Here is a 19,706-nt window from a genome sequence, read left to right as displayed (position 1 = left end):
AAAAAGCTCTGGATGGATTTGGACGAAACTTGGTGGAGAGGTTGTGTGTGTGACAAGGAAGAATCGATTCAATATTGGTGAAGATACTGATCCCGATCCAGCTAGAATAATTTTTAAAGTGATTCTTCGCCATTGGGAGATAGGGCCAAAAACGATACAAAGCAGGATATCTCAAAAAGTTGTGGACGGATGATTTGGATTAAATGCGATTCTGTATTGTGATTTTCTGGTCTATTCTGGGTTACAAAACATAAACTGTTCACCTGGCGGAGGTATGCTCTCTGCTGATTGCCGATCTAGTTTTGTATGCATCAGTGAGCAGATCAATGTTTAATTGCTCATCCAATCGGCAAACGTTTCATGCAATGATTTCTGTAGTGTTTTAAATTAACAATCATACAATTTATTTTAGAAAATATCGCACGATCCACTTGTGTAATTCAATGTCTTAAACCATAGATAAGTCGATTCTGAGTACAAGTCGAGGCCCAGACTTCCAGAAAAAAAGGTATCAACTTGTACGACGAAAAATACAGTAGTTTGGGATAGAAAAAGAAAGGTATAAACAAAACATTAATACAAAGAAAGGAGTAATGAAGTGAAATTAAAAACAAGAATGCATCTGAGAATGAACACAAATAAGGTAAGAAGTTACCGGGAGTCACCATGAGGCAAAAAAAGTGCAGCTCGTTTATGTCTGGGAAGTTTATCTTACAAGTGCCTGAAAAACACAATCTTTAGTTTCAATGACAGGCCAACCTTATCCCTTTCCACATCTATAAAAAATACATTTTCCCTACATACAACTGGCCATCTCACTTTCTTCTTAACAGGCCACTCAATGCAATATATTACTACATAGGTAAAAAAAAACAGACACACACACACACAATATATATATATATATATATATATATATATTGCTGCGGATCTGGTCTAGCGGTTAAATGTGGAATAGACTTGAAAAGTTAAGTACTTCATAATGTGTTAGAGCAAGTGCGGCATAATCCCCTTAATGGTAAAACATGCCGAGCACATGTTTAGAAAACTCTTGTGTCCCTGCCCAAGTGTCTGTGTTGATGCTCCGTCTCCCACCCTCCAACCCCCCTACATTCTGGAACCTCCCCCTTTGCACCACCTGTCCATAAATGACAATTTTCCTCAATGTCAGTCAATGAGCATGCTCCACGGCACGATTAAATGGATCTGATGGGTGCCCTATGGGCCATTTAAAAAACACAAATAACTAGATGGTATTCATACAATACTTTCCCTGTGGTCAACTTAGTGCGAGCCAACTCTTCTGTTTTTGAAGGGTTTCTTTAATCCAATATGGCTGCCAGACCACGTGAGCGATGACATACATTTATATTCTCTAATATAATTGTTGTATAGATCATGCTCAAGAAATTTCAAACTGATCAGACTGAGCATTGTCTCTGTCAAATTATGATGTTGAAGGAGCTGGGGCTCCCACGTCGATCGGAAGAATGGACGCGACAAAAAGCTGGAATTCATCCGAGTTGCTTTAATCAAACCAAACACTCAGGCACTCTGAAAAGCCCGTTTATCGGGCAGCAATATATATACATATTATCCCGGAGCGTTTGCCCAGGAAAGGCGAGAGGGGGCGTGGCCCAGCGTCCTGGCTGCGGCCTGGCAAGTTGAGGGCGAGCCTGGCATGCCCGGGCGTCCCGACCGAGGCCTGGCAAGTTGAGCGCGGGCCTGCCCGGGCGTCCTGGACGAGCCCGGCATGGTGATCGCTCCGCGTCCTTGATAGGTGCAAGGCGATTGTGAAAACCCAGCGGTAGCCGCTACACACGTCCCCCCAGAATCGACTTGCAGCGGCAGGGTCAATTTGAGGGGGGTCCTGATGACCCGGCCGAAGCGACCCCTGGCGGGTCGTGGGAGGGGGTCCGGTGTGGTGGTGGGCGGTCGAGTGGGGGGCACCGTGGACGGGGGGCGGCCTCGCCGCGGCGGAAGGGCCACCCGTGGTGGGTGGTCGACGTCCACGTGCGCCGGCTTGAGGCGGTCCACCGCAATCCGGTCCGACCTGCCGCCGATGTCGATGACGAACGACTTGTCGTCCCGTCGCAGCACCCGGAAGGGCCCGTCGTACGGCGGCCGGAGTGGCCCCCGATGTGCGTCGTGACGCACAAAAACATACTCCGCTGTGCGAAGTGCTGGGGGGACGTAGGACTGGGGGTCACCGTGGTGGGATGTTGGCACGGGGGCAAACCGTCAGGCGGCCTCCTGGAGGTCCGAGCGCTGGTGAGCTGCGGACCAGGGACTGGTAGCGTCGGGCACGAATTCGCCCGGGACGCGTAGCGCCTGGCCATAGACAAGCTCGGCGGTGGCTGCCTGGAGGTCCTCCTTGGGGGCCGTGCGGAGGCCCAAAAGGACCCACGGCAGCCGGTCGGCCCAACCGCCGTCTTGAAGGCCGGCCATGAGCGCGGCCTTCATGGAGCGGTGGAATCGCTCGCACAACCCATTTGCTTGGGGGTGGTAGGCCGTAGTACGGTGGAGCTTGACCCCCAGGTTGCGGGCGACCGCGCCCCACAGCTCGGAGGTGAACTGTGGTCCGCGGTCTGACGAGATGTCCGCCGGTGCGCCGAAGCGGGCGACCCAGGTGGCGATGAAAGCCTGCGCCACGTCGGCGATGGTGGTGGCGACGAGGGGAACGGCCTCCGGCCACCTGGTGGTCCTGTCCACCATGGTGAGCAGGTGTGTGAACCCCCATGACGGGGGGAGGGGGCCCACCAGATCCACGTTGACGTGGTCGAAACGTCGTTCGGGCACGGTGAAAGGTGCCAGCGGGGCCTGGGTGTGTCGGTGGACCTTGGCCCGTTGGCAGGCCGTGCAGGTGCTGGTCCAATCGCGGACGTCCCGACAAAGGCCGTGCCAGACGAATCGCGCTGACACCAGCTTCTGGGAAGCTTTCCGGCCCGGGTGGGAAAGGCCGTGGAGGGAGGCGAAGATGCGGCGTTGCCAGGTGACGGGCACGATGGGGCGAGGCTGGCCTTGGGAGACGTCGCAGAGCAGGACAGTGTCCGCGAAGGGGATGTCGGCCAGGCGGAGGCCCGTGTCCGCCGCCCGGAGGGCTTGCACCGTGGTGTCGGTGGTTTGGTCCGCCGCCATAAGCGCAAAGTCCACGCCCAGGTGGACCGCGTTCGCGCTGGCCCGGGAAAGACAGTCGGCCACGGCGTTGTTTTTGCCGGCGACGTGCCGGATGTCCGTGGTAAACTCCGACACGGCGGAGAGGTGGCGCTGTTGGCGGGCCGACCACGGCTCCATGACCTTGGCCATGGCGTAAACCAACGGCTTGTGGTCGACGAACGCCGTGAAAGGTCGGCCCTCCAGGAGGTGGCGGAAATGGCGGACGGCCAGGTGTAGACCGAGGAGCTCCCGGTCAAACGTGCTGTATTTGAGCTCGTTCGGCCGGAGCTGCCGGCTGAAAAAAGCGAGTGGCTGCCAAACCCCGTTCACCCATTGCTCATGTACGGCGCCCACCGCGTAGTCGGAGGCATCCGTGGTGAGGGCGATGGGAGCGTTGAGCACCGGGTGAGCGAGCAGTGTTGCGTCGGTGAGGGCCCGCTTTGAGCTTTGGAAGGCCGCATCCATTGCTGCGGACCAGGCGAGGTCGTGCTTGGCCGGCTTGCCCCGGAGGGCTTCGTAGAGGGGCCGCATGAGTTGAGCAGCGCGGGGCACGAAGCGGTGATAAAAATTCACCATTCCCAGGAATTCCTGCAGGGCCTTTATGGTGCGGGGACGTGGGAACGTGGTGATGGCCTCGACCTTGGTTGGCAGCGGCACGGCCCCGTTCTTGGTGATGTGGTGGCCCAAAAAATCAACGGCCGTCGTGCCGAAGTGGCATTTGGCCGGGTTGACGATGAGGCCGTGCTCGCTGAGGCGCCCGAACAGTGTTCGGAGTTGGAGGAGGTGCTCGGCCCGGGACGTGCTGGCGACGAGGTTGTCGTCCAGGTAAACGAAAAGGAACGGCAGGTCACGCAGCACGCCGTCCATCAAGCGCTGGAACGCCTGAGCCGCGTTCTTGAGACCAAACGGCATCCGCAAGAATTCGAATAAGCCGAACGGCGTGATGACTGCCGTTTTAGGGACGTCGGCCGCCCTGACACGTACCTGGTGATATCCCCGTATGAGATCAATTTTCGAAAAAATGACCCGTCCCGCCAGACGGGCGGAGAAGTCTTGGATATGCGGGATCGGGTACCTGTCGGGGGTGGTAGCGTCATTGAGACGGCGGTAGTCGCCACACGGGCGCCATCCACCCCCCGGCTTTGGCACGATGTGCAGTGGTGAGGCCCACGCGCTATCGGAGCGCCGCACGATGCCGAGGTGCTCCAACGCGTCGAATTCGGCCTTCGCCACGGCGAGCTTGGCTGGGTCGAGGCGGCGGGCCCTGGCGTAGACCGGCGGGCCCGTGGTTGGTATGTGGTGCTCGATCCCATGCCGTACTGCGACGGCCGAAAACGTCGGCCGCGTGAGGGCCGGGAACTCCGTGAGCAGGCGAGCAAACTCGTTCGCCGCCGGGACGGCGCATGCCAGCTCGGTCGGCGCGGAGCTGCTCAATGTGCATACCAGGGAGCTGAAGGTTTCGGCGTTGATTAAACGACGCCGTTGGACGTCCACCAGCAGTCCGTGTGCGCAGAGGAAGTCGGCGCCTAGCAGAGCCATGGGCACGTTTGCGGTTACAAACGTCCAAGCAAAGCGTTGGCCGCCGAAGCAGAGGGTGACGTTGCGCGGGCCGAAGGTGCGGATGGTCGATCCGTTGGCCGCAACCAAGGAGGGGCCGCAAACCGCGGATTGCCTGTCCTGGTCAGAGGCGGGTATGACGCTCAGTTGGGCGCCGGTGTCGCACAGGAAGCGCCGTCCGGACGCTTTATCCGTGATGAACAGTAAGTTGCCCGTGTGGCCGGCGCTCATGGCTGGTAATGAACGCCAGCCCGGCCGTTTCCCGGCCTGCCGAAGGTGCACGGGGGTCGGCATGTCCGGGCCTTCTGTCCGAACCTGGCATGATAGTAACACCACGCTTGGTCAGGTGGAGGCCCCGGTCGTCGTGCTGGAGGTGGTCGGCTCGGTGTAGCGGCCGCCAATTGCGTCGGCAGTTCGGTCGTCGACCGTGCCGGGTGCTCGGGCGCCATGGGTGTTGCGTCGGACGGCGGTGGGTCCCATGTCGCCGCTGCGATGCGCTGTCCTGCGGCGGAGATCTTGTCGGCTTCTCTGGCAAGGGCCCGGGGATCTGTGATCGTCGTGCTTGCCAGGGCGAGGCGTACCGGGTTAGGCAGCTGACGGAGGAACAGCTCCCGGAACAGGAATGCCGGAGAGTGCTCGCCGAGCAGTGAAAGCATGCAGTCCATTCGCTCGGAAGGGCGCGTGTCGCCGAGCTCGGGCAGGTCGAGCAGGCGCCGTGCGCGTTCCGCCGATGGGAGGGCGAAAGCGTCGAGGAGAAGCTTCTTAATCGCGCCGTATTTGTCAGCGGCTGGCGGGCTCTCGAGGAGGCTCAGGGCTGCGCCGCGGCGCCGCGGTGGCCGAACCGAGCGCTGCTACCACATGGTGGAAGCGGGTGTCGTCGGCCGTGATGCCTCGCAGGGCGAACAGGGAATCCGCCTGTGCGAACCAAACCGCCGCGTGAGCCTCCCAGAAGGTAGGCAGTTTAAGGGCGACTGCCGTGTCCATGTCGGTAGGTCACCAATGAAGGAGCTGGGGCTCCCACGTCGATCGGAAGAATGGACGCGACAAAAAGCTGGAATTCATCCGAGTTGCTTTAATCAAACCAAACACTCAGGCACTCTGAAAAGCCCGTTTATCGGGCAGCAATATATATACATATTATCCCGGAGCGTTTGCCCAGGAAAGGCGAGAGGGGGCATGCCCGGGCGTCCCGACCGAGGCCTGGCAAGTTGAGCGCGGGCCTGCCCGGGCGTCCTGGACGAGCCCGGCATGATGATCGCTCCGCGTCCTTGATAGGTGCAAGGCGATTGTGAAAACCCAGCGGTAGCCGCTACAATGTCATAATTATGGCACCAATGCCGTCATCATTAACAACACCTATTCCCCATATGGAGTTCTTTACAATGAGGGACGTTAAATTTTTCCCCATGGAGCGGTTTCGGAGATATAGAGGTGCAACATTTTTCGGTTTTTCCAAGATGGCACCTGTACCAGGTGTTCTATGATGTCATAATTATCATTAAAATATCCTACAGGAGGTGCTCTTATGGTGAAAATTTCGTGTCAATCAGACCAACAGTTGCAGAGAATTTTTTTTTAATATTGATCGGATCAAGCATTGCACTTGTCAATTTACAACGTCATAAGAAAGGCATTGATGACATCATCATTAGCGTATCTTATTACCCATGGGGAGAACTTGACAATGAGGCATGTTTCAATTTTTTCCCATGGAGCGGTTTTGGAAATATAGAGGTGTGAGGTTTTTCCAAGATGGCGCCCATACCACGTGACCGATGACATCATAATTAGGGGAAAAAATAATTATACAAGTGGAGGTGCTCCTATCGTAAAATTTTGTGTCAATCGGACAAACGGTTGCGAAGAAACTGAATTTTTAAAATGCAGACATGCAGGCCACACATACGCACCCGAACCCCTAACCTTGCTTTTCGCTTCGCGAGCGCAGGGTGAATATGTCACAATTGATACACTTATATAATTCATGGTAGGGAGGAGGGAGCGGACCACATCATCTGGTTTCAAGTGCATGTTTGACCTGGAATAATGTATTATCAACCAACCTTGAACTTTGTCTGTAATCACAATAAAGGCTGTGCCAAATCTGGTCACTGTATGACCAAATAGGTCTTTCCTGCTTGGACATACAACCATGAGACATGTTTCCTACATCAACATTACACATACAACACACAACATCAACAGGGGTCACGCTTAATTGTTTTTTTTTTGTGGTCCGCCGGGCCCCCAAACAGATTTTCTTTTGGGTGGCCCGCCAGCATTTTTGGTAGCCCGACCGTATATTATTTGCTGGTGAATCAAACTTCATAAAAATCAGTATTCACGTTTAAATTACCATTTCTCACGACACCTACAGATCAAATTTCAGTGCTTTTCATACCAGCAACCTCGCAACTCGTAATCACAGAACACTCCCGTCAGCTATTCAATCATGTACCTACTAACTTATAGCAAATAATATGAGGACAATTTTAATGTTTGCTGAAGAGAAATCTCTTCACATATTAACACATTTATTGCGTTTTCAAAAACAATTGTTAACTCTGCACAACTTTCAGCTATTTATGAGATAATTGTAGTCATGAAATCTCGAAAATACTACTCTAAAACACATGTCACTGTAAAACATGAGTCTTTTTATTTGATGAACATTCAGTTTCAAAAAATATTGGTTCAAAATTTGATGTAAAGAACAGTTTTTTTAATAGTGTGAATTTGCGTGTCGAGCATGCGGCTAACGATGTGATGAATGCATGATAACCAAGGTTAAACTACAACAACAACAACAACAACAACAGGCATTTTAAGGCCATTTTCCCTGCTAGACCGGGGGTTAGCCTTGCGGTCCCCATGACAATCTTCTCCATTTTGCCCTATTTTCTGCATCTCTCCTTGTTAACCCCCTTGCCCGCATTTCTTCTTCCACCATCTTTAGCCAAGTCTTTCTCGGTCTTCCCCGACCTCTACTTCCTTCTACATTCATTTCCATCACTCTTCTCAACCAGTCACTTTCATCCTTCCTCAACACATGACCAAACCATCTCAACCTGTTCCTCTTCACAGCATCAATCACAGGCTCTATTCCCATCATCTTTCGCAATTCATCATTTGTCTTCCTCTCTCTCAACGATACTCCGCACATCCACCGAACCATTCGCATTTCCACCCTTTCCAGCCTTCGTTGCTGCTCTACGTTCATTACCCATGTCTCGCTCCCATAAATCATAACACTTCTCACACATGCAGCATACACCTTTCCCTTCACCTTCAACGACACTCCCCTCATCATCAGCACGCCACTCAGTTCCCGAAACTTCTTCCATGCACATCTCACTCAAGCAACCGTTGCCGAGTCTGATCCACCTTCTCCATTCAGCATGTCTCCTAGGTAACAAAATGTTTTCACACCTTCGCTTGTTTTCACACCTAACCAAGGTTAAACTACATGTTGCTAATCATCCAGAAACAATTTCCGCTGTGATCAAGTCTTTCTTTTAAGCATGAAGAAATAAAGAAGAAAAAGCAATAAGAAACGCGCATATGGAGTTAAAAACCAACGACATGCACGCGCGCGCACACACACACACACACACACACACACACACACACACACACACACACACACACGGATACTTTTGAGTCCTGGTAGGGCTCCGTTCCACCTTCTGAAACCTGTATATGGAGATATAATAACTGACGAGACACATGTACACACGCACATACACCAACACACACACACACACACACACACACACACACACACACACACACTAACTCAGTATCACTGTGAAACACTTTACTGGTGATTATAACAATATACATTCACATGATAAATGAAATACATGACCATAAATGTAAGCCGAATTGGCGACTCTGATCAGGCAAACACTATAGAGTTGAAACTTCACCACCGAGAGCCAAACAATATAAAATAATAATAACAATAACGTTAAACATTTCAAAATTATATTTAATATAAAATTAATTTTCCTTACTGTGTGAAAAGTGATGCTTTTGGTCGCTTTCAATCACCAAAATGGTGGTAATTCCTGTGATTGCAGCCGAAAGCAAAACATAACACTGAACATGAACATCATATGGTAATCCAAAGTGAAGGTAATGGCGCCACTCGTTTCCGAAATATGATCACAGCGGGGTTCACTCCAGTTATAATTATATACACAATTCAGTCGGTGTGTTCCATTACCAAGCAGCTTGTAGAGCGCTCGCCAAGTGGCTCAAGCACTCAAGCTAGCACTCGGCTCCATGGAAACGGTTACTAAGGGACGGCTGGATTGACAAGCTCATTGATAATGTGACAACACAGGTCTGATAAGGCTGTTTGTGCGAGTTTGTTTCAGCGTGTCAGGTGAGATTAATCATTAGGGGGTTGATTACTGTTATTATAATAACAAAATAATTTAAAATATATTCACAGGAGCGGTCAGGGGGGATCACGCTATTCTTGTTATTCCTGCCAATTATTATGATGTTCTTTCCTTGTACCATTTTGAAGTGGCCAGAGAAAAACGCCATAAGGTAAAACGATGGCTCAAGCTGATATATATACACCTTTCCAAAAACGCCATTAGGTAAAACGATGGCTCAAGCTGATATATATACACCTTTCCAAAAACGCCATAAGGTAAAACGATGGCTCAAGCTGATATATATACACCTTTCCAAAAACGCCATAAGGTAAAACGATGGCTCAAGCTGATATATATACACCTTTCCAAGGCGGGAACAGACGATAAAAACGGGAATTGCTCCGGATTTTTTTTGCAGTCAATTAAAACCTAAAGCAACGTAGGCAAAGTGAAAATGAAAATAACACGGAGTCCTCTTCCTTGTATAACAATTGAGGATTCCGAAGCGTCATTCGTGATACCCTCGTCCACGGGCATCACCGGAAGGCGGAAGAGGCGATCGAGACACGGTAAATGTTTACGAAGATAATTTACATTGAGCGACCTTCGCAACTCCTGGTGAGGAAAGCAAATTAAGTCACCACGACCGTTGCTGTATGACCTGTAGTCCCCTTGGCAAGTGTAGTTGGTTGAGATTGCATAATGACAAGTAACAACCGAATACATCGACGATTTTGATAAGTGATCAAACAGGCCACCTAGCGCCAAATTTTCCTGGCCAAACCGAGTCTTTCGTGGCATTTGGCACCCGGGCCAGCGCTTATTTTGAACTCTGCATACAGATGACCAATTGTATTCACATTTAAAAGCTCAGCAAATTAAAGTCAAGGCATGTGGGAATACTTACTGGGAAGGAGGTTATCACTCAATTCTGAGACTTCTGAAAGATACAAACAAACATCATGAAACTATTTCATAGAATTAATTAATAAACTCAAAACAACAATAACAATAAATAAATATATATATATATATATAAATATATATATATAATTATTATTATTAAATAAAACTCATTTTAACAAGAACAATTAGGCAAACTTTACTTTGTACATCCTGAGGATTGTTAAAGGTACAGTTCCACACGGTTTCCACTCCTCCACACATTTCAATCACATGTTTTTTGTCTTTATTATATATTTTGACAATGGCTCAAACTCAAAATATCCCATTCATTCATTGGTGAAGGAAGAAAAAAATGCTTCCTCCTTAACCTACAGTATTTCAACTTATTTACACTGAGGTAGTGAGGTATACCCTGACCCATTTGACTCTTTCACCCTATTGGCGATACTGCGACATGTTGACAGGCCTGCACACCTATTTCATCATCGTCACAATATCATGGCAAAGGATTTGAATAACTTTGAATGTTGGAGAAAAACAAATTCACAACTAGAAATAAATACATTCAAATCTAAATAAATCAGCTTGAGGTACTGCAACAGCAATGCACTTGTAGTCCAAGAGCATTAGCACCAAATAAGGTGAAACCCGGAACAAATTCAAACAAAGCTGAAAATTTCAGGATATGTTCAGAAAACTGTCCTGAATAACATACTAAAAGTCCCCAGACATCGCCCTTGTGCTTCAGCGGAAATTCAAGATGGCGTCCAAAATGGCGGCAATTTTGGCATTTTATCATATTACCACCTAAAAACATGATAGAAATGCAAACAGGGTGTCAAAATACATGTTTTCAAGCACGAGGATTGTTTTAATGATTACATTATGAGTTTATAGGATTTATATGTGTCATTTTCAAGGTCAAATGATATTTATCAAGGTCATTGTTGGCCAAAAACGGCCGTAACTCTGAAACATATTATCTAGGCTCTTAGGACCCAGGTTTATTCTATTATAGGTTTATACTAGGTTTATTTTATAATATGTCTTATTCCCACTGGGCGACGCGATGGTATTGTGACGTCATAGGCGAATGACGTCATAGGCGAATGATGTCACGCTAGATGACCTGACTTCTCAGTAGTAGTCTCACGTCACTGTGTTGTCACTTTTAGCATCATCATCACAAATCAATGTATTTGATTGTGATAGAGAAATGAACAAACTGTATCTAAAGTACTCAAGAACATACTACTGGTAAGTTTATGATTTTTGGCACATTGTGTCTCCGCTAAGACGTTATGCGCTTGACCTTGCTTGAATTGTGTTGCTTGTGCCAAGGACAATTTAAAAAAGAAATATATGCTCTTTCACTCCCTCTTTCTGTTCTCTTCACCCTCTCTTTTGCTCAAGGTCATCTGCCATCTGCTTGGAAATCAGCCAACATCACCGCTTTGCACAAAAAAGGTGCAAAAACAGATCCCAGCAACTACAGACCAATCAGCCTTCTCCCAATTATCAGCAAAGTCATGGAATCCATCATTGCTTCGGATATGAAATCTTTCCTCTTCTCCAATGGCTTGATCTCTGATCATCAATTTGGTTTCAGACCAGGTCACTCTACTCTGGACATGCTGCTTCTGCTGTCTCAACAATGGATGGAGGTCCTCAATGCCAAACAGGAAATTAGAGCTGTCTCCCTCGACATATCACGTGCCTTCGACACGGTCTGGCACCCCGCTCTGCTCACCAAACTCTCCTCCTTTGGTATCCATGGAAATCTCCACGCATGGCTGGCGGACTTCCTCTCTAGTCGTCGTCAACGTGTGGCCCTGAATGGGTTTCTCTCATCTCCTCTTCCTGTTCAGGCTGGAGTTCCCCAAGGCAGTGTTCTGGGCCCCGTGCTTTTTCTGGTCTTCATCAATGATCTCTCTGACTCTCTCGAAAATCCTCTCTATCTCTTTGCTGATGACTCCACTCTCTGCCGCTCCATTCCTCTTCCCTCAGATCGGCAGTCTGCTGCCTCCTCACTCTCTGAAGACCTGGACAAAATCACAGACTGGTCAAACAAGTGGAACATGTCTTTCAATCCTGACAAATCTCACACTCTTACTATGTCTCTCCGAAAAGATCGACTGGACAACCCTCCCATCTACTTTCTCAACAATCCTCTCCAAGAAGTTCTGTCGCTCAAGATTTTGGGTCTCACTATCTGCCATGATCTTTCTTGGGAAAACCACATTTCCAAGCTGGCCTCCAAAGCCAGTCGCCGACTGGGCATCCTCCGTCGTGCGAAGTCCTTCCTCGGCACACCTGAGCTCCTCACCACATACAAGGCTTTCATCCGCAGCTCAATGGAATACTGTTCTCCCCTATGGGCCGGTGCTCCTGCCTCACACCTAGCTCGGCTTCACGCTGTTGAAACCAAAGCTTTCAGAATTATTGGAATCTCCCGCGATGAAGCTATCTCTGAGGGCCTTTCACTCACTCACCGCAGGCAGGTAGGTGGTCTTTCTGTCTTCTACCGACTCCTCTCCGGCCTTGCACCCCCAGCTCTCTCTGTGCTCTGTCCCCCAAATATTCCTACAGGTCGCACAAGATCTGCCAGCAACCCTCTGATGGTTAAACTGCCGAAATCTCGGCTCTCTGCTCACCTTCACTCTTTCATTCCTCTTTTCTCCCGCCTCTGGAACAAACTCCCTCACTCCCTTCAATCCCACTCCTCCCTCCAGGTCTTTAAAATAGCTGTTCACCACCATCTCTTATCTTCCCCCATCCAAAACCTTGATCTTTTCTACCCCCGCTAATTCACCCCAGATCCACCTTGTTTGAAATTCCAACTTCTTTCCTGGAAGTCCTGGCAGTGTCCATATGTTTTATACCTCTCCCACCGCCCCCTTCCCACGCCCCCCCCCCCCCAAAGCCCTCGCCCTCTCTCAGATCTCTCGATGTCTCGATGTCTCCATGTCTCTCGGTCCCTGCTCTCAAATGTTGTGTTTGTGTCCTTCCCCCTCTCTCCCCATCTTGTCTACCGCTCCCTATGTTATATGTTTTATGTGTCGGTTTGTATTTCTGTGTGATTAATGTTCGCTCTTTCACGAGCCTCGATCTTGTATACAAAAAAAAAATAAAAAAAAAAAAAAAAAAAAATGATATATCCGCTATGATAGAAACTAGTAGCAAAATCGCACTCAAACGAAGGAAACCCTTCAGCAATGTTCAGACCATTGAATATAAGGACAGTGTTTCGAAACGCACAAGAGAAAGATGTGATGAGTGGGGCAACAAAGTTGCCAAGAGAATAGATGCTGTCATAGATTTGGTAGCAGCTGAGGCCAAATACCATAGAGCCTGTGGTGTTGAGTTCTTTACTAATACTGAGAAAACACAATCCGTTGGCAAACCAGCTGACGCTGTAAGAGATTATGCCTTCAATACACTCTGTTCATTTATAGATGAGAATGATGAATGTCAGTTTTCTATTTCGGTGCTCATGGAACATATGGAAACGTTTCTTCAAGGTGAAGAAGGGTATTCCATCAAATACTTCAAACAGAAGCTGAACGAACGTTATGGTGAGGACATCATCATCACAAGTATCCCTGGAAAGACAAGCATTGTCAGTTTTCGTGACTCTGCGCACCGGATCCTTCGTGAAAAGTGGGTGACCGACAGAACAACTGGGAATTATAACGAAAATGATCGAATAATTGAAATGGCTGCATCAATTATTCTTGATGATATTCGCTTATCAATTTATGATCTCACTGAATACCCCACAATGAAAGACACTGAGAATGGTAACACCTTGATTCCTGACTCACTAAAGCGTTTCTTGCAAAAATTGCTAGATCCGAAGGATAAACAGTCTAGAGTTGTAAACAGACGGTGCACGGCCATAGCCCATTCCATCATTTCAACCTGCAGGCCGAGGTCATTTAGCTCACCATTGCTACTTGCCATTGCATTGTACATATATCGCAACTACGCCTCACGTGAGCTGATAGATATCCTGAGCAGTATCACCTTTGCTGACGATTACAAGGAAGTGCAACGCTTTGAGAATAGTCTAATACCCACTTGCGAACCTTCCTATGGCTTGAATGGTTTTACGCAATTTGTGTTTGACAATGCGGACTTCAACGTAGCTACGCTGACCGGTCACAACACATTTCATGCTATGGGTGGAATAGCATGTGTAACTCCTTACGGAACAGTGGATAAGTCGCCCATCAAGCGCACAGCGAAAGCACCATCAACAGAGCTATTAGGTACATTTGCGCAAATCCCCATCAAGACTTACAGCAAACTGCCAGTTCCTGGGCTTCAGTGTGTAACAGTTGAGTCTCTGAACATTTCTGACAGTCAAATTCTTCAAGTGACAGCTTTTGATTTGGTTTGGATGCTTGGGTATGTGTTGAACCTATCATCTCGAGTTCCTTGGAGTGGATTCATGAAAACTGTTGTGAGGAATGTCGAGTTTCATACCTCCAGAATTGAAACTCTCCCCTTCATCAATCTTGATCCTAGTAACCCCAGCACCATCTACTCTGCACTGTGTTTTGCCCAAGAACAAAGTGAAAAACATGATCTGAAAATCTGTCCTGTAACTTTTGATCAGCCTTTGTTCCAGAAGGCTTCAGAAATAGTTGCTGCTTCCAACGACTTGGACAGAGTGATTGTTCGACTTGGTGGATTTCATCTTCTGATGTCATATCTTGGTAGTATAGGCCATATCATGTCAGGGAGTGGGTTAGCAGAACTGTGGGGAAGAGTGTATGCCAATGGGTCTGTGGTACACATGCTGACTGGCCATGCTTACTCTCGAGCAGTGCGGGCTCACATTCTCTCCTTGTTAGCTCTCATAAGTGTCCTGCTGGAGAAGTCTGACTCGTTAAACCAGACTGACAGAGAACACCTGGCCTGTGTGCACGACAACACTATTCACCAAGATGTAGGCACCGCTAATGTAGAAGAGGACGAAATTGTTACGCAGTTCCACCAACTACTGTCACAACAGCTTGACCAAGCAGCTAGCCATAGTAGAACTGGCAAGCTATGGGTGCAATACGTCCATCAGGTTATCCTGATGCTGAACTTTGTCAGAGCTGAGAGGACAGGTGATTGGAAGCTCCACCTTCACAGTGTAACCACATTTCCACGCAGCTGGTCATCTTCCTTATGCCAAATCTGCCAGACTCTACCTCCAGCAGATGGAATCCATCAACAAAGTCATGCCACCTGATGAGTATAGTTTGTTCACTGACAAAGGTTACTTCACAATCCGCCGAGCTAATTAATTCTGGGCTGGGAATTTCTCTGATTAAACAATCGAGCAGTTCTTGATGAGGATGCTGAAAATGAGTGGGGGAATGACCCATGGTCGAGGTATTACCGACAGTACCTTGGCAAAATGGGTTCATGCTTTACCTCAATGTGTCCCTGTCTGTGATGATCTGGAGTTCACTGGTGTACACACAACTAACTCGGAACAACATAAGGATCTCCGTTCATCCACCAAAGAAAAATTCAACACGGATCATGGTGTTGTCGTGCAGTGGTTGCAGGCGCATCCACCATTTGCTGGTTATCAACGAGACCGTCTGGTGTCAATCGCGACTGGAGTTGTAGCTGATGTCTCGGTCAACTGTGATGATGCAGTGAACGTTGGTCTTACTGCGGCCTCTAGGATAGCCGGCAAACGCTTCACAGAGATCACACTGCACCGCAGCGACAAAGTGAAGACGTTGAATGATAAGCATAATAGCATCAACATCAGGGGGCAAAACACAGTCGTGAATCCTGATCTCTTCTTCAACAAGATAAACTGTGTCTTGAAGACTATCTCGGGCCTGGAAGAGTTTCTGGCATACGAACTTGGCCCTCAACCTTCTTCCCTGTTTCACGATGGCGCCATGCGGAAGACAAACAAGAGTGCCCTAGGTACACTCCTGAAGTCGTTTGTCCCTGCACAGCCGGTCATGCCCGACAAGTGTCGCTACATTGTGGATGGGGGTCATCTGTTGCAGTTGGTGTTCTGGCCACAACCATCGAAGTACAGTGATGTGTGTCATTGTTACGTTTCCTATACTTTGAAACATTATGGAGCAGGCAACACTGTTGTATTTGATGGCTATAACACCAGCTCCACAAAGGCAGTTGAACAACAGCGGCGGGCAAAGAAAGCCACATCCAGTAACATCTTGTTTGACCATAACATGCAAACCACCACTTCCCAGGCAATCCCTTGCAGCCAACAGAGTGGGGATGGAGACTGCAGGATAACAATCTCATTCCCGTTGAAACAGACCAGCCCATTGCCCCTGACACTCTGCTAAACATGGTATCATGCTGCTGCAAAGCAGATGGCTGTGGCTCGTCGTGCGGTTGCAGGAAGCTTTGGTTACCTTGCTCCACCTTATGCGTCAAGTGCAATGGCCAGACCTGCAACAATGCTGCACCATTTCCATCACTGCTGGATGAAGATGGAGAAGATGAAGAGACTAGACCAGTTTTTCCTGACAGTGATGAAGACGATGATGATAAAATATAATCTTATAAGTAGTTGAAATTGTTCATAATCGATCGAATGACACATATAAGTCATATAAACTCATAATGTAATCTTTAAAACAATCCTCGTGCTTGAAAACATGTATTTTGACACCCTGTTTGCATTTCTATCATGTTTTTAGGTGGTAATATGATAAAATGCCAAAATTGCCGCCATTTTGGACGCCATCTTGAATTTCCGTTGAAGCACAAGGCGGATGTCTGGGGACTTTTAGTATGTTATTCAGGACAGTTTTCTGAACATATCCTGAAATTTTCAGCTTTGTTTGAATTTGTTCCGGGTTAAATCTATTATTCCTGGACTATTGATACAGTATGCACTCTAACAGCTACTATCTTTTTACTCTGTGCACGTGAAGCAAAAAGCGGGGTCGAGTCATTGGTTCACTTATATCTGCCCATCCGTCTGTCCTCTGTCTACAAAAGTCAGTTTATGATTGAGAAACAACTTCATTTCATTTAAATGTTATATTTTGAACATGGATCAGAAAACAAACATGTAGTTCAGCAGTACTTTGGCTCTGAATTTGTCCTGATCACACATGTTCAGGAAGGAGCGAGATAATTTTTAAGCGTTGAAGCCGCTTCAATATTTGACTATGTCCTTCCTTCCATCCATCAAAAATGAAGAAGAAGAACCTTTCTAACCCATCGCATTTAATGCTAAAAGGTTCTAAAGTGTATTTCTATATGGTTCTAAAGGGTAAATTATAAAGGGTTCTAAAGGGTAATTCTAAAGGGTAATTCTAAAGGGTTTCGTTTGTTTCTAGGCTTTGCCTATTTCATATTAAAATGCCAAAATAAACGGCTTCTGTCAGACACAGGTGCGATTAATTTACTCTCTGCCTGTCTGGCAGTCAAACAAAATTGAAAATCATTCCAAACAAGAAACTTACTGTTTTTAAGGATGTCATAAAGGACTAATGTAACATGTTAAATAAATTGGCGTAAAAGACTGCATCAATGCCGGTAAACTTATGTAATTAATTTTGTTATACGACATTTACAATCTTTATTTTATTTCAATTTAATTATATACTTCAACAGTATATAACATAAATCGCCTTCTTGCCGTTTCCAAAAACCTCCAGTTTTGCAGTACCTGGACATGTTAAACAAGCATTCTGAGTATTGCGCTGCAATACATGTCCCCTACCGGCAGTCTGTCGTCCGGAAAACTGTTGGGGAAATTACCAAGGGTTATTTACCCACAGGTTCTGAATCGTTCCCAATCGCTAATTACCTGAGGACAGGCTCACCTGTGATTCGCACTCGGGACTTCGATTTATACACCTTGCAGACAGGTCAGCAGAAGCACGAGAAAATAAGTTGTTGATAAAGAACCTTTCGAGTCGCTAAATATCAGTAATTTATTATATTTTCCGGTTCACGATCAATGATCGATGTGTATATATATATATATGTTGCTCAGCTTGGCTCCTCCCCTCCCGAAACCGCGCTGTGTCACGCTTTTGACGTTCGCGAGACGAGGCTGAGGGCGCGCGGTGCGGCTTGAGGAGAACTCTAGAAGAAACAAGAGATATCCTTTTTTAATTTTTTTTTTTTTTCGTTTAATTAACGATATCTGCCAAACCACGTGCCCTATCACAAATTCCAAAAGGAAATTTTAGTAGACTGACATGCTGAACAGATCTGTGAAGTTTCCCCTCGATTTAATAAAAAATTACGGAAGAGCTCGGTTTTAAAGGTTCATGCTTAAAAACGTCATAATTCTGAAACCATGTGACGCATGACGTCATGCTCGTTGACTTTTTTGTTCGTCATGGGTATGCGATTCTGCCTGCAAAGTCTGGCCTCGATCTGTTCAGCCGTTCCAGAGAAAAAGGGGGTTTTCGTGTTTTCACGAAAAACGATATGGCGGCTGAACCACGTGACCTGTGACGTCATAATTACCATTAAAATATTCTACAGACCGAGTCCTCCCTACGGTGAAAATTTGATCTCAATTGGTCCTATTATTGCAGAGAAAATCTTTTTTTTAAGGAAATTAAAACTTAAAATGGCACTGAGTTAAGGATCATCAGAATTATCAGAATTCCCAAAGTTCAAAGTGCCATAACTTTGTCAAAAATGATCGAAACGTCGTGAAGTTCGAACTTGACCTGTAACTTATCATAAGGAAACCATGCACCAAGTTTGAAATCATTAGCATTAAGCGTTTAGAAAAAAAGTCCGGAAAACTGTTCTTTGCGTGACGGACTGACAGACTGACAGACTGACGGACTGAGGGACTGAGGGACGGCGTGCAAACCTATAGTCCCCTCCGGTGTACACCGGTAGGGGACTAATAAGGTGGTGTATAAGACACTGCAACAATGGTGGTACACTTCTGGAATTTTTTATTCGACCTTTCAAATCATTATTAGCCCATAGGGCAATGCCATCTAGAACAGTGTTTGTCTGTCCGTATGTCCCCACAAACATACACCAATCAGAGCTGAGGATCTGGTCACATGACAGGTGGACGCATTTTGTAACCATTACAGTTGCAAATTTTTTAAAAGGAAATATAATAACCTTCTGTGGAATGTTTTGGGGGTCCCAGCGAGTGTTGTAAGGTAGATAGGAGGTTTCAGAAATTCCTCAATACAATTATGATTTTGAAATGCGATCGACACGACATTGCTCCCGAATCCGGAAGTGAACAGATAACGGTTCACTGGATTGACAATATCTCAATACAAGCATGATTTATCATTGTATTTTGATATATTAATACCATAGTATGAATTTGTGATTGGAATGATGAATGATGCTGGTTGGAATGAAAATGTTTTGCCTTCTGATTAATCTCTCTACGATGAGCAGACTTTGTATGCAAAACAGAGTAAAAATTCAAACAGCATCCCTGGTACATGTCAAATCTGCCAACACAATGGTCAGTAAAAACCTCTTTCGGCATTGTACGATTACTTGTCAAATAAAAATCGCATCCGTGGCCGAAGGAAGCAGTTCAGTTTGGTATTTTAATATGAAATAGGCAAAGCCTAGAAACTAACGAAACCCATAAGAATTGCCCTTTCAAACCTTTCAAAACCACCATTTAGAATTACCCTTTAGAAACGTCTAGAATTAAATAAGGTGGGTTGGTAAAGTTCATCT

General features: G+C 47.0%; 1 protein-coding gene across 1 annotated transcript in view; it reads right to left on the bottom strand.

The window, feature by feature from the left end:
- Positions 1-19,706, bottom strand: part of UBE2F (ubiquitin conjugating enzyme E2 F (putative)) — a 61,945-nt gene that overhangs the window by 29,472 nt on the left and 12,767 nt on the right. The window contains exons 3-4 of the mRNA XM_078782029.1: positions 10,012-10,044; positions 656-721 (exon numbers count right to left, since the gene is read on the bottom strand). Coding sequence (XP_078638155.1) covers positions 656-721; positions 10,012-10,044 — 99 coding nt within the window. The remainder of the gene's footprint in view (positions 1-655; positions 722-10,011; positions 10,045-19,706) is intronic.

Source organism: Myxine glutinosa, chromosome 7 (assembly GCF_964187855.1).
Source record: "Myxine glutinosa chromosome 7, kmMyxGlut1.1, whole genome shotgun sequence".
NCBI lineage: Eukaryota > Metazoa > Chordata > Myxini > Myxiniformes > Myxinidae > Myxine > Myxine glutinosa.
This window is presented reverse-complemented; position numbering and strand designations above follow the sequence as displayed.